The sequence below is a fragment of the Poecilia latipinna genome, unplaced genomic scaffold (assembly GCF_001443285.1).
Source record: "Poecilia latipinna isolate Pla-1442-1.1 unplaced genomic scaffold, P_latipinna-1.0 Scaffold745, whole genome shotgun sequence".
Taxonomy (NCBI): Eukaryota; Metazoa; Chordata; class Actinopteri; order Cyprinodontiformes; family Poeciliidae; genus Poecilia; species Poecilia latipinna.
In genome coordinates this window covers 102,503-118,376 of record NW_015113361.1, presented here as the reverse complement: position 1 = coordinate 118,376, position 15,874 = coordinate 102,503, and the positions used below count along the sequence as shown (strand labels likewise).

The window sequence follows — 15,874 nt, the reverse complement described above, 5'->3', positions numbered from 1 at the left end:
TGCATGCAAAAAGCTGCATGCAAGTTAAATGAACTTTGCAAAAAAAAAAAAAAAAGAAATTCAACTTATTTCTAGGCTGAAAGTGGAAGCCTAGAAATACATCATCAAGCAACTAATCAGGCTGGCAGTTCTTCAGTGCTTTTCCACTCTGTGTTGCGGCCATTCTGTCTGTGCAGTGACCTCTGTCTGTTGAGAAGTGACACCTCACTTGGGGTATTTGACAAACTGACACTCACTGATACAGAGTGTCCAACTCAGCTTGTCAAATACACTAAGTGGGGGGCCTGATCGCCGGAGAGAACGGAGGACAGGCTCTGCGGGTTAAATGAACAAATTACTTTTGTCGGCACAGATAAAATACACCATAAAACACCGAGGTCAGATGCATACCTTGTTTTGGTTTCTCCATCCCTGAGCAGATAATGCGCAGAAGACCTTAGCTGTCGACCTGTCACCTGCCTGTGCCGAGCTTGATGAGTCGGAGAGCAGCAGCGCCAGCCGTCTTGCCTCTGAAGAGCGCTTTTGCAGTGATGACACTGAGCACAAGATAGTTCGTTTGACCACTGAGCTTCAACGCAGCAAAGAGGAAGTCAAAACAAGGAAGATAACTGCAAAGCTAGCGCTCAGGAAATATGTGGAAATAAAGTGTCAACATGTCACAGTTGTGAAATGCTGCTGAATGCTTTAATGGCTCGAAGTTTTTTTCTTTTTTTGAGACAGTAGTTTGAAGTAGGTTCGGTCACCGTTTGGCGCCTGTTTTGCGTCGCTTGCTGTGCTATTGTGAAAATGAATGCAGTGACTGCTAGTGGGAGGTTTCTGCTGCTCTTTTGTGTTAACTTGAAGTGTGAGTGATGTTTAATTGAGTTGGTACCGTCACTTTCTGCTGCTTGGTGTTTGAGTCTGTCAGGAGCATTAAACTGAGAAAGCATCGCTCACATTGCCATATACTCTTTCACACCACACTTCTTTTTTTCAGCAACTAAAACACACTAAGCACAATACTGTGAAACTTCCTCATATCACTCTGGGCCAGCACACAGTGAGTCACTCATAAGACTTCCCTTTGCAGCTACAACGCTACTGTAATACACACACACACACACACACGCACACACGCGTGCAACAGAGCAAGTGAAGTGCTACTGAATATGCTGTAAAGCGAATGGTCAGACTAACCGAGGCAACAGGACAGATTGGGATGTTGCCAAACAGGCTACAGGGAAAAAATGCCCAAAGAGAATTTGATTATTATCTCATGATGTGAACTATGTTGCTACAAGTCAGTGAATGCATCTTAAACATCTTTCAAACTGACCTAAGCTGAGGTTGCAGCGTCTTTCTTTAGACTTTTGGCTGCTTTTTCACCATATTTCAGCCCGGTGTCTCAGCATCTTAGGAGTAATGTGCATCTGTTAAGCTGCCAAATTTCAAACTACAGTTGAAACCAAAAGTTTACATACAATAAAAAGACACATAAACATTTTTTTTTCTCGCTGTCTGAACTTAAATTAGACCCAACATTTCTTGTTTCAGCTTAGTTAGAATCACCTCCATTATTTATATTTCTTAAATGTCAGAAAACTTAGCGGGAACATGTTTCAGAGATTTTCTCGCGACTTTCTTCAAACTCGCAAGTTTAAATACAAAACTATATTGTTTAACAATGTGGAAAAGCTCAGATGATTATGTTATGGCTTTGGAAATCTCTGATAGGCTAACTGTCACTTTTGAGTTAATTGGACACACATGTATTTTAAATCCACACTCAGAAAACAAAGTTTCTTTTTTGACACAGTTGGAATGCCAAAAAAAAAAAATGACCAAGATATTGGGAAGTGAAGAGTGGATCTCCAAAATCTGGATCATCGTTGGGAACAACTTTCAGATACATTAAGGTCCTGCCACTCAGGAAGAAACCTTTACTTCAAAAGAAGCATAAAAATTCAGGCAGAGGAGTCGTGGGTAGATCTGAAGAGAGGTGTGTGAGCGAGAAGGCCCGTCTGGATTACTCCAGTTCTGTCAGGGGAAATGAACCAGAACTCCTACAAAGTATCATGAGAAGTTTGTGGGGAAAAAACCCCAAAACGTTTGACCCAAGTCACAGAAGTACGTCCTGACGCTGACCAAATGCTAATAAACTTCTGAATAACTTCTGAACAAAACATGTTCTTGCTGAGTTTGCTGGCATTTAGAAAGGATAAATCATTTTTGGTAAATATAACTGACCAAAGACAAGAAACTGGTCTGATTATGCTGTGTGTAAATATCTCTTTTCGACTGTATCATGAATCCATTCGCTCTCTTCTGTTTATCTGAGGTCAGAGGTAACAGGCCCCTCCACCCTGCAGTCCATCCTGAAGGATCCCAAAGGGATCCCAGGTCAGAGGAGATATAAAGTCCCTCTAGAGTAATCTGGATTACAGACGCTTCCACAAAACTTCCTAAACCAAATCACCCTGAAGGCGCCCCAATGAAATGTCTGAAAACTTTGAGTAATGTTGTCTGTCACATCAAATCCCAATAAAATACACTGAAGCTCATGGCTCGGTGGCGAAAGGTTAAAAGATTTACAGGTTCTCCGAATACTTTTGGCTTCACCGTTAAACATAACCATGAATGCTGGTTTGGACCTGAACTGTGCAGACCGTTAAAAAAAAAAAAAAAAAGTTATGCATCAGCATTTGCTATCTCAGGTTTTTGAACAGAAAGAAGCATTGAGCCATTCCAACAGAGTAAAAAAAAACCAAAGACGTGTACATCCTAACATGATGTGAGCTGATATGACTAACAGGGCGACTGGAGCAGAAGAAGAGGCAAAAGCATTAAAAGTTTTTAAAAAAAATTTCTTTGGTTATCTTTACTTGCACCAGCTGTTATTACTTTGCCATTGTGGTTAAGTGCAGAATGTAGATTACTGATAAAGTAGAAGAAGTTAGCTTCAGACTAAACTCAAGAAAGGGTCTGAGTATAACGTTAAAACACAAAACTAGTGCTACTTGTAAACAACAAAAGCAAAGCGGAAAAAAAAAAAGTTAAAGCCCTTTATTTACGGAGAAATGTCTTGAGCTCTAATATCTTCTTAATTAAAGCAGCTTTTTATCTTATTGTGAAACTTGACATGTCAAAGAAATGTATGTTTATTTTTAATGGGTTATTTGACAAAAGTGATTTTTTTGTGAGCGTCAGTGTGACATGTCGCGGAGAAGTTTTATCGTTAGTTTTTATTCCTGCGGTATAAGCAGCGAAGCAAACTAACAGACTGACTCATTCTACTTAAAACACTTCTCACTCTGTTAACTTGGTTCAGACAATGCATCTTATCTTAAAGCGGCAGTTTAGAGTGTTAACCATTTCAACACTCCTTTTGAGCCACTTCTACCACAGGCATAGGGGAAGTTCAAGATAAAAAAAAACAGCATCTCTCTTTAGTGTTCAGTTGTTCAATTTCCTATTACAAAAAGAAAAAAAATGAGAAAATTGTTAGGTAAAACATTTATAATAGCACTACAGAACTTTTAGAATAAGTTTTTCTCTCTCTTTTTTTTATTGTTCTTGCTTTTATGCATTTCTCTGACAAAGTTTTAAATGTTGGCACCCAGCCTTGCATGCAGTAGCTTTTGGCTCTGGAAGCATGCGCTTAAAAAAACAAACAACAGCCAACAGCAACAAACAAAATAAAAATAAAAAATTGGAAGAATTTCAACAGTCTGCACTTTCCTTTAAAGGTTTAAACTGTACCAACAGAGAGTTTCTTATTTACCTCGCCTGCCACTCACTGAGTTTGTTGTACATTTGAGTTTTGAGTCTGAATCTGACTGTTTCTAATGGGATTATTGTCACACTGCTGTGTGTGACATTTGTGGAAAAAAAAAATAGACTGAGAGATTGTTTTTTTTGTTTTGTTTTGTTTTTTTTCGGGGGGGAGGGGGGGTTCCGACTAAGCTGTTTGCAGAAATATAGTTTGCAATGTTTTTTAAAGATTATGCACAAGTCTTAGTGGTTTCCTCTTCTGTTTAGTGGTTGATATGTGTAGGTCTTAAACTTCAGTTTTAGTTTTTAACTAAACTTTAGCCAGTTAAATGCAAAGATATATGTTTAATTTAAATTACATTTGCGAGTTACATGAAGCTATTCCTATTCCTTTATACATGTATTGCGTGCAGAGAGTCTGACTTACTTGCTGGCAATAAAGTTGGTTATAACAGAACTTCAGGATGTCTGACTTTTTTTTTAAAGTGCTGCCACACCTTTTCTTATTTTGTCACATTTATTGGAACAGTGATGAAATAGAGCACAGTTTTGTGAAAGAGAAGGTCCCTAAACTTTGCGAACGTTTCTGCGTACCTGTTTCGTATAGCGTGTACATGTTGGGATGAAGGGTGTAAAATGTCTGCATAGCTCAGCACGAGCTTAAGTATTATTGTTGTTATTATCAGGACATTGCTACTACATGTGGATAGCTAATAAGTTAGCTGGCTTATCTGGAGACCCCAACGTCGATGCTAAAGAAATGGATGTGTACAGATGATGCCGGGGCAGAATATGTTAAATTAGATGATTGAAAATAAAAGTAAATACGAGTCTTTCTGGTGTGAAAATGCTCCTAGGAGTGTCCTCCAAGCGTTGTGACTAAATGGATATTAGTAAGCTGCAGTTTGTTATCAACATGCGGTCATAAAAAGACATGTTTTTATTTTTTGTTGAATCTGATAAATACCAAATATAGCACCAACACTAAAGAGCATTTTGGCATCAATAGGGTGATTTTGCTAAAAACCATCTGATTAAAATGTATTTGAATTTCAACTGAAGGATCTTTTGCTGTGTCTGTAACTTTAGACCAAATCCAAAAGATTCTGTATCCTGCTGGTTTTGTGTTCTGTATTTGCCACTTTTCTCTTTTTTTTTTCTTTCTCTTAAAGACTCTTCTTCCTCACGTTCTTCATCAGTTTTCAGTTTTAGGGTGTGAAACTGTGTTTGTTATTCAGTTGTCCTCATCGTTTTGTCTGCAAATATGGTTAGTAAAGCCTATTTAAGTCCAGCTTCTAAACCTTTAATGTTGTACTTCAGTAGCTGTTTGATTTGCCAGTTATACTATTATCATCAGGAGAAATAAGTCAGCAGCACCTGTTTGCAGACGACGCCATCCTTTAATTAATAAAAGGGCCCCATTGTGAGCCATGCTGTTGTTATTCTTCATATTGCCCTCCATCTGCTACAAGCGTTATTGTATCTTTTACTATTTGATTTTCAGGGTCCATATTAGGCATTTAGTTTTTGTTTTGTTTTGTTTAAAAGGGTATTTTAGGCTTTTATCATCTTAACTTATCAGTCAGGAAAGAAAACTAGTTCAGACTAACTTTTTGACATTTTTCACTATGGTGACATTACTTACTCCGCACCTATTTCCATTCTGTATTGTTACTATTTACTGTTTAGCACAAGTTCATCGTACACAGCACATCAACGTGTGCTTTATTTTCTGTTTAGGCCTGAGAACCCAACAGTACTGCTATGTATTTCAGTTCTAAACTCTACTTTTGCGCACGCCTGCAGTCTTAATGCAGATTTTCAGTTCTTGAATCTTGGTTTCTGTAGAATCTAAATGTATTTAATATGTGAAAGCTGCTGTCTCTGGAAGAGTTAAAAGCTCTTTTAAAGACGCCGTATGCATGTTATGATTTTAACTTGTTTTCTGTATTTTTGATGTTTATGCAAACTTCAAGCTTGCAACTTCTACTTGTCGTACCTGCTTGACCGTGTCTCCCCTCAGAATAAAAATGTTAAAGTTTAAAAACAAAAATAAAGATCTAAATAACGTTTACATTCATTAAACCGATGTTATGAAGATGGAAAAAATGTGTTTTGTTGAAAATGAGCTAAAAACTTTTTAAACTTCCGCTGAGACTGAATTCGACTTGAAATGAAATGAGCCACCTAGTGGAAGAGAGCGGAATTTGACATCACCGTGCCAGAAATAAGGAAACGAAGGGAGACAACATTTTTACCAAACTTTTATTAGTTGTTGCTGAATAGTAAAAACAGGGCAAAACACTGCGTCATGTTTACAGTTGTTCATGTTTCCGTTGTTTCTTTCTAAAGACTAAACACACTCAAAAACAGTTTGTTGCAATTATGCTTCAAGTCCTTGGACCGAAGGTATAAGACTACTGCATCAACACGAAGGAGTCCACAACATTTGCATGACTTTTCTAATTTATTTGAAGACTTAAGGCATGATTTGTTGGAAATAGTTCAGACTGTTTATGAAATGCTTTAGAAAAAAAATCATTTTGGAAAAGGCATTATGAAAATAAAGTGGTGTGAAATTTTCATGATGAAAATACATTCTGCATTAAAGGGTAAATAAATTTTCCAAAAAAGGTCCTTAATTGCTACAAAAAAATATATATATATCATACATGAAATAAAATCAAACTTCATCAAATGGCATCAGAAGAAAAAAAGTCTTTTTATGCATATTTTTCGGGGCTTGGTTCAAGTATCTGTTTATGGCACAATCATCAAGCTATAGAGGTACAGCACAATTTATTGTCAGTTTTTTTATTTATTTATTTGCCTTTTAACAAGCTGTGGTGTATAAATGTTCTTTTTTAACAAAGTGATACTATTGGCAAGGTTTGCTCTTTTTTTGTGTAGTTTGTCTTGTACAAAAGCATCTAAGATGTCCTAAAATGTCAGACACGTCACACTCAAATAATTCCAACTACGACATACAAAAAAGTAGTTAAAAACATACAGTATATCAAAATCTGCATGCAAAAGCAGAAAAGGTGCCCCTCTTTTCTGTTTCAAATTTTAAAGTGAATTATGATTTTTTTTTTCCAGTGCATATCTATTTATTGCATTTAGGTGAAATAAATAGTCCCAATTATGGAGCTGAGCAGTTATAATCTAGAGAGAAGACCGAAACGCCACTTCAGTGAAATTATTTTACCGTTTTATATTTATGCAGCTTAACAATCAAATATCCTCATTAGAAATTAACTACAACTTTATAAACGCATAGTACAATACGCTTCAGATGTAGGTAACGGCTAGGAAGAGGAAAACTTTATGGCATTTTAGAAAAATGAGGAAAAAGTCAATTAGTCAGTAAATATATTACCCTTTTTGGGTTTATATGTGACCTTGAAAGTTTGCAAAGGATTTTTATGTTGACCAATCATAATTTGTCTGCACAGATCAAAAAAAAAAAAAAAAGCCAAAAAAAAAAAAAATCCCAAAAAAAAAAGAAGACAAAAACAGACCAAATGTTTGAAATGGTATTTAAATCTTTAATATCACATTATTGTGGATTGGGTCGTAAATACTGATGATCGATTTTGAAATAGTTGGCAGATTTTGAATGCAGACAAATGAGAAATCAATTAAATCTGAAAAAACAAACAAAAACAACAAAGAAATAGTAATAAAAAATAATACTGCTTTATTACGTGGACAAAAATGCATACTGCACGTGTGCTGAATGCGGAGGAGAAGCCTCATGTCAAATCAAAAAGATAATCCAGCCTGATATGAAGAACTATTGCATGATGACAGCAAAAATATGCCTGCAAATCAGATTCCAAGCAGTGCCAAATTTATGCCTTCACTTTAAAATAGTGACAGAAAATATATAAAGAAACTAAAAGATCTTTGCTCAATAAGTCATAATAGAGGCATAAGGCCTTTGAAAATATGCTACATAGCCCCTCCCCCTATCAGGAATGTACTACCAAAATACAGTATGTCCCTTTACAACCAGTGACTTGCCAAAAATTCTAATTTAGAAATAAAAACAGTTGGAATTTTCCACATCCATATTTGTACAATGTGCTGTGCTTTTTGCAGCTACGTCACGTTGATCTGATTTTGTTTGCGTACAGAAAAAAACTAAATAAACAAAAAAAAAAACAGCTTGAGTGAGGCAGGACTGCAGTCCAAGCAGCAGGGCCCCGGCCTGGGGGGCGGGGCCCGTTTTGCGTTGCAGATCGAGCGCATCACATGCATTCGAACTCGTCGATGCGCTGTTTGGTGTTGCCCGACCGGATCTGTCTGAGGGTCTTGTACTTGTCGCGCCCGGCTTTCATGTTCTCCGCATGGATCATGTCGTTCACCGTCTTCTTGGTGTCGTCTCGGGCGTTGGCCAGCTCTGAGCTCAGAGCCTAAGGGGGAAAACCCCCCCAAAAAAACACATTTAATACAGCAAAAATATGAAAAATAAATAAATAATACCGTAGCAAATAAAGGCTGGATGTGTTTTAATTTGATCCAAACTATTGGAACAAATTAAAACATTTGATCCAAGTACGAACAACCAATCAGTAGGAGGTATAAACCAAGCCTTACAAGTAGATGTTTCTGCAGACGCTCGTTCTTCTCGGCTTCGGTCATTCGCTCCTCTTCGCTGCGGTCCTTGTACGTAGCCGCAGACGTGAACTCGGCGCTAGCCTCGGCGCTGCTCTCGTCATTCTCGTCATGCTCATTCTCGGCGTTGAGTGGCTCCTGGACATGGGCCGCCATCACTTTGTTCTTAAGCTCTTCTTTGGTCTTCTCCAGGTCCTCCTGCACTGTGGTGGCCTGAGGGTGACAAGAAATGATAAGAGGCCGGTCTGGTCATTATTTATGGCCCTATAAAACAGAGTTTGCTTTCTTTGTGTGCTTATGTCTGCATATGGGAGGGTATCTAAGGAAAAAGGAATGCAACATGAGCCGATAGTGGTGCCAGCAACAGAGATTGGAATGTCTGAATGCTCAAAAACTGCACAACATGGAAACTTGGCACAACCGTTAAGATGTTAAACAGGATTTCCAGCACTTAAAGAGAACTTTAGTCACACTAACAGGAAATCAGCAATAGCCCTGGCTGGGCTTGTTTTTGATCATAATGAAACCCAAGGGGAACCTGGGAGCTTTCAGCACACAAAGACAATCTGAAAACTAGATTTATTACATTTTAACTTCTATTTACTTATTTTTTAAACATGCAAGTTGAGACAATTTAGAAGCAGAGTATTTTCACCTCTTTTTATTTCCTCTAAATCGTGTTTAAAACTAGGTTAAACCACTCTAAATGACAATTCATCTCTAAGCGTGTAGCAAGATGACAACTTGCGATTTTAAATGACCACAGTATTTCTTGTCGACGTTACGTCCAGCTAATAAAGCGCTAGCTAGCTGACTGCTGTTAGCATGTTACTTCCTCTGCTGCAGGGTAAGCTATTATTACGAGCCTGAGATAAAAAAAAAAAAAGTGACTGCTTTGAACTCCACACTGTTTGTCTATGTTTGAGACAGGAAGTAGTTCTTAAGTTGCCTAGCAACATCTTGTCATCAGGGTGGTTGATAGGATCTATTAATCTGAAAGTCCTACTTTCAGATTCTCTGGAAAAGTAACACTGACATAAGAATGGTGCCTAATTCTTAGAATAAGAAAAGTTATGAATAAGAATGGTGCCTAACTCTTATGAATAAGAATAATTATGAATAAGAATGGTGGCTAAATATCATTCTTATGATGGCTAACAGTTAGCTGCTAACAGAAGTAAAGTTAGCAAGACTGGGCTGCATTTAATCTCTTTAGTTCATCTACAGATCAACATGTAGTTGACTTTTCTTAAAACACAGTTTGAGATTCTATGTCTGAAAATAATGAAGATTTTTTTAAGCTAGGCAAGTTTTAAAAACCTGATCTAAAGATTTTGCTCCAATTACAAATGAAATCCAAGGTTTCAAGGGGTTCTGTGTAAACTGGTTCTCCCAAATTACTGCTGAAATCTCATCTTGTTCTTCTGAGCTGGATGTATCATTACATATACGACACATAACAAGAAAATCATTGTTTTCCACTGAAAGGTTGGTCGGTAGGAAAACGCCACACTACTGCCTTCTCACTTCTCGCCACATGGTGGCTCTAGAGTACATGCTTTTTTTTTTGCTCAATAGTAAGAGGCATTGAAGGAAGAAATCAACACGGCTTGCTCTTAATTCCTCATTAATATGTTTCTTATGCTTACTTTCACACATAAATATGACTTTATTGCAAAAAATGAAAAGAGTTATGCATATCTGCTGTCCTCATCAGTCAGGACACAAATTTCACTGCACAGACACTTTCAAGTCACACAGATTAAAGCTACATGAATAATGTCTGGCAATGTGCTAAGGCCTGTCACGATAACAGATTCTGCTGGATGCTAAATTGTCGATGTCCCCGTGGGCAAGGCACTTAACCCCAAGTTGCCTACCGATCTCCGTATCATCGGTGAATGCAAGTGTGAGCGTTTGTGAGAGCAAATGGGTGAATGTTGCTCTAATCTAAAGAGATTTGAGTGATCAAAATGGAAAAGGAAAAGTAATTAATTAATATCATTATAAATGAATTATGAAGTTCCTGTAAACAAAAAATAACAAACCAGGTCTCCACACTTTGCCGTATAAACGTGACATTTTTCCCCAACAGTATGGGAAACATGGGCTCAACCGAGACCAGAACACGTGTTCAGTATCTTTTTGTCCAACTAAGATCAGCAAGTTGAGATATTATAAATGTTGGAACGTAAAACACAACATTTTTCAAAGGGAAATTTGCCACCCGACACCTGTAGAGCTGTGTATCCTATGAAGTCAAATGTGTGGAAGAAAAGAAGTAGAAACGTGGACCACACCTTCTGCTGCCACTCATTTGCCTCTTCTTCTTTCTTCTTCTTAGCATCCTCCAGGAGAGAGATCTTTGAAGTCAGCTCAGCCAACTCTGTGGCCTAAAAACGGTAAAGAAAACAAATCTTATGGCAGCTGAAATCATTAGCAGATTGTTTTAGACATCACACCACCATGTCTGTTGTAACGGACCAGGTGCTCTTGGTTCTTCATCTGGTTCTCTGACTGCTGCAGCAGTGCCATCTTGGCTTCCTCGGCTCCCTTCAGCTCAGACTCCAGACGTTCGGCCTCCTCCTGAGAACGCTTCCTCTCCTGCTCCAGCTCCAGAGCCCTCTGAGTCTGCTCCTCCAGCTCTGTGCACATAATCAAAATTAATGGCAACAACAATCTAAAGCAAGCATTGCTTTATTGATTGTAGAGCAGGAGTCTGCAACGGCAAGTCTTCGAGGAGCAGAGGAAGTAATTCTGATGCCGGTGTATTGAACCAGGGATGCATCTAAAAGTTGCAGGAGACCAGTCCTTGCGGACAAGTCTTAAATATACTTAAAACTTTTGAGTAAGTTTTACTTGGTTGCTGAAATGTTCCCCACCTTGTTGGGCTTTTTTGGTCTGATCTTCAATCTGCTTCAATTTCTCCATCAGCTCCTCCTTCTCTTTCTCAATCTTTTCCTTCTCTTTTTCTGCAACCTCTCTTTTCCTCTTTTCGTTCTCCAACAGAGCCCTGAGGGGGGGAAAAAAGGAGAAGGTATGTCAGATTGTTCACCGTAGTTTTCAACTTAAATACATACATTGAACAGAGACTTTGGACTTTGGAAACTGGGATATTATTTATTTCTATTGTCAAATTCCACCATATATTTGTCCGTTGGTACCTCTCCATCTTTTTGTGGTTCTTCTCCTCCCGAGCCTGCGCCTTCATCTGCTGTACCTCGATGGTGTCGGGTTTGCGGCGGCGCATGTACAGCTCATGGTTGCCCATGCACAGAGCCAGGATGCGTTTGTTGATGCGCAGCCTCGGAGCGTAGAATACAAAGTCCTGCAGTTTAAGTACAATTAAAGATTTTTTTTTTTGCAAAATGTCAAATGAAAAATACATTTTAATATTATTTACACTAAAACATACTGGTGCTTTCTTGTCAATTGGTTTGATGACAAACTTCTTGTCATTGAAGGAAATGTTCCTAATTTCACTCCAAGGAAATCCAATTTTGGGCGTCATTCTGTTAAAGGTGGAAAGACGTAATTAGTTATTTATTCATTTAGTAATGTACAAATTATTCAGACAACAAAAATACAGAGTTGGTAAATTTTTGGGCTTAAAATCCAATAAATAAACCAGGATCATTGCTAGGGATAACTAAATGCACAATTTCTTGTTTTTCTTTTAAAAAAAAAAAAGTCTCACAGTTTGAGCACATTAAATGTGGAGTCCCCCAAGGCGTTGTGTTAGGCCCTAAACTCTATATCAAAACATTTAATTTTCCTCTGTTTAGGGAGCAAATCTCAAATAATAAAACAGAATTTACATGAATTTATGTCATATTGTAGTAGCATAATTTCTAGCTGAAAAACGTCGCCATTAAATTTGGTACATTTACTAGATGGAGAAAAATAAGCAGATCCAGAAATTGCTGCAAGAAAATAACTTTTTTTTCCATAAGTATCAGTAAGCACAGTCAGATTAAAAATTTTAAAGTTGAAAAACTGGAATAGTGTCAACAATTTTCCACAGAAAACTGCGGCAAAGAGTGGCATCTAACAGTTTTCATAAACTGTTAGTCAATATCTTCATGCAAACCTGCTGTTTGTTGCATGGAAAAAAGCCTTCTTTGTCCTAACAAGACAAACCTACAAGGACTTTTCCTGAAGCAGCCGAGCTTTGGTCTGATGGGAATAAAGCTGATTGTTCCACCAACCACAATCCCCAAACATAAATCTTTTAGAAAAACTTTGAGGTTTCCTTTCCAGTGTATGCTCCAACCTTGAAAAATGCTACTCAAAAAAAAAAAAAAAAAAAACAACTTTTTTTCACAGGGGTGCAAGAATGAAAAATCTCCTATTTGCTGTTTTTTTTCTTTTAGAACAAATAAAACCTAAACCAAGACAATGACTTACTTATCATTCTGTTCATAAATGTTGAGACCCAGAGCATCCACTCCCAGAAACAGCTCAGTTCCTTTCTTGTTCTTGATGTTGAAGTAGTTGACTCCATACATCTCCAGGTCCTGGGCGATCTTCAGGTACTCCATCATGGATTCCTCCCTGCAAACACATGACTGTCAGCTCTCAGTTGGACCCTGATCAGCAGTCTGAGCTTAAGCTATAAGCCTCCAGTCGAAGGTAAAACGACAGAGGTAACATTTCTTTCACTTTGAAAAGGTTTTACTAACCAAAGGCACAAAATTGGCGAAACAATGTGCAGAAGAACTGCATTTAGAAGAAGAAGAAGCTGAAGCAAGAGTGAGTCACCTCATCATGCCCTTGTGTTCTTCATGCCACACTTGAATCCTCTCCTCCCACTGCTCTTTGTTGAGTTTGTGCTGATCCAGTACTCTAGGAACATGGGACACAACCGTGCGTCATTCGGAGCGCTAAGATCAACAGCCAGACAAACGCGACGACGGGAGAGGAAGGATAAAAGTAGCGCTACCTCTGAGGGAGCAGGTTTTCACTGCTCAGGTAGCCCGACGTGTGCACCTCCTTGTTGTAGTCGCCGAACTTGGCCTGCACGGCGTAGGAGGCCAGGAGCACCGCCGTCTCCGGGGGGCAGTAGATGTCGTCGTTTAGGATCGCCTCCTTCACCTGCAGGAAGAAGAGCCGCTGTGTGGCATCCTGGATCAGCTCCTCCGTTACGTCCTCAGGGAAGAACTTGGCACGGAACTTGAAAAAGAGCGGGTTTTCCTTTCTCACATCCTGGGCTGTCACCTGAAACACAAGACGAGGTCAGAGGTGAAGGGTTTACAACTAAGGATAGCATAAAGAAGAAGAAGAAGAAAATGAAGAGCTCACCTTCTTATTGAGCTTCAGCCAGGTAGAGAAACCCTTTGTATCCTGGTACTGGAGTCCAAAGTACCAAACCTCTCTTAGTCCAATGGTCTTTACCACCTTAAAATGTAAAAAAATAAATAAATAAATGGATCATTTGTCTACAAGCCGTCACTGAATACGTTTTTCTCTAAATGATTCAGTTTCCTACCACATGCAAAAACATATAAATGTTTGTTTAAACTGATTGTAGGTCGTAGTATTCGTACTCATACAGGTTCTGTGATGGACTAGCGACCTACCAAGGGTGTACCGAACACTTCGGCACATCGGGCCCAAAGAGGATGAATAAAATAAACACGCTTTGGTTCGCCTGTTCTCTGACTTGATATGCAAGTAGCTATACAGCCAATCAGATGGTAGTAGTGCAGTCCACTTAGGAATCTAGTGATCAACCAAGTTCATTCAAGGCACACAGAGAAGCATCTCTGTGCGCACAACACATCAAACCTCGAAGCACGCAGGCAAAAATAAATGCTTTGAAAAAGGGAATCTATTGTTATTGAATGATGCTTCCTTTGGGCAGCAATGAGTTGTTTAAACAAAAGATTTTCATCACATTTTTTTTTTATAAATAACTAAATTAATATCAATAAATCAAGATTGTAATGAGTAGATTCGCTGGAAGCAAAAATATTCAACATTATTTTCACTGTGACCCACTAGAGGTTAAAATTAGGTTTAGATGTGACCTGATTAATAATACGTATTCACTGCAGCTGTGTATAAATGTCATTCAAATTTTGAGCAAACTATTAAACTGTTACAAAATACCAAAAAAATGAAAATTCAAAATTTACATTCAGTGGTTTTGAGCAAATCAACCAGACGATGCAAAGTGTAATTTTGCCAGGTACTGATGCTATGAAGGGCTGCAGCAAATAGGAAGCAAAGGTTGCAAAGTAGCATAGACCACACATCTCAGAAAAATGGCGAGAGGTTTTCCAGGAGTTGTACTTTTGGCGATGTTGCATGCTGAGATGTAGAGAAATAAATGCAATTCTACATCGAGTTATGGAAATATCTGGGAAGACAACTTTTCCCTGCCTTAGAACATATTTGGTAATTGTGCTTCCGTCTACCCTTTGGTGCATTAATCATTTTTCCAAAAAGCCCAAAACCACCTCAAGAGAGCATGAAAACTGTTTTTGAGAAATTAAGGACATTATTTCAAATTTTGCCATTTCTGTCAACCTTTTCTAATGCAATACTTCAAAATGCACACTAAAAAATGTTGATGGAAACACAATTTGTGGCATACAAGTATAACCAGTCACACATTAACAGAGTACAGTAAGTAAGTCAGTTTGTATCATACCTGGTCAAAGAGTTGCTTCCCCGTTGTGCTGGGCTGAATGGCAAACTCCAGTTCAGCATCCATCGTGATAACACGCACACTGACCTGATTGAACAGAGAAAATATAAGAAAAAATATTTACATATAGATATAGGTAACCCAAACATCACTCTTTACAGATTTAAATCATTTTACCCATAAGAACATGTAGGTTAGCAAAGGTTAGCAACTGATAGTGTAAGAGTTGAGCAACTCCATTGCCATCACAGCCATTCGGCTTGACGAAGTGAGTCATCGGTGCAGACAGAGCATCTGCTTACCATATCATGAGAATCATGAGATTAGGTTATGCTATAACCTGAGATTGCTATCAAATTTAATAGCATTTCTACAAACTTCTACTATATGTTCATGTATGATGCTTTGCTCTCTTAAAGCCAGTTCAAAAGTTAGTTGATACATGTGGCTGCTTAGAGATCCTCGCATTTCACAGGACAAACCGTAGAACTGAATGTTCATGAAGACAACAAAAATATGAGTGTGGTTCCATGATTTATGGAACCTTTTGACACTGTGGTTATTCTAAGGTGTCCATTTTAATATTGGTCCTGCTCTTTTTAGCTACTAAATTCAACAAAGAGAAAAATCAACTCCATTCATACAAATTAAAACAATAAAATTGTTATCTAATGCAGGCAACATGTGTACTGTTTATAAGTTTTTAGTAAAAATCTGAAAATCCCTTCTAGGAATTAATTGCTGGCATTTTGTGATTAAATTTAACCTGTCTGTCACGAGAGGACCCAAATTTGGGTCCTCTCGTGACAGAGGTGTCAAACTCCAGTCCTCAAGGGCCTCTGTCCTGCAACT

The 15,874-nt window shown here is 38.2% G+C and overlaps 1 protein-coding gene across 2 annotated transcripts in view; it reads right to left on the bottom strand.

Annotated features, from left to right (window-relative positions):
- Window positions 1–6,488: 6,488 nt before the first annotated feature.
- Window positions 6,489–15,874, bottom strand: part of msna (moesin a) — a 26,012-nt gene continuing 16,626 nt past the window's right edge. Inside the window, exons 2-13 of one of the 2 annotated variants that reach the window (XM_015045820.1) lie at window positions 15,026–15,109; window positions 13,672–13,767; window positions 13,313–13,587; window positions 13,132–13,215; window positions 12,778–12,924; window positions 11,786–11,882; window positions 11,535–11,698; window positions 11,253–11,383; window positions 10,855–11,015; window positions 10,671–10,763; window positions 8,353–8,583; window positions 6,489–8,168 (exon numbers count right to left, since the gene is read on the bottom strand). In XM_015045820.1, the coding sequence (XP_014901306.1) occupies window positions 8,004–8,168; window positions 8,353–8,583; window positions 10,671–10,763; window positions 10,855–11,015; window positions 11,253–11,383; window positions 11,535–11,698; window positions 11,786–11,882; window positions 12,778–12,924; window positions 13,132–13,215; window positions 13,313–13,587; window positions 13,672–13,767; window positions 15,026–15,109 (1,728 nt within the window). In that variant the 3' untranslated portion in view covers window positions 6,489–8,003. Of the gene's footprint in view, window positions 8,169–8,352; window positions 8,584–10,670; window positions 10,764–10,854; window positions 11,016–11,252; window positions 11,384–11,534; window positions 11,699–11,785; window positions 11,883–12,777; window positions 12,925–13,131; window positions 13,216–13,312; window positions 13,588–13,671; window positions 13,768–15,025; window positions 15,110–15,874 lie in introns of those variants that run through there. The other variant, XM_015045821.1, reaches the window with a different exon arrangement.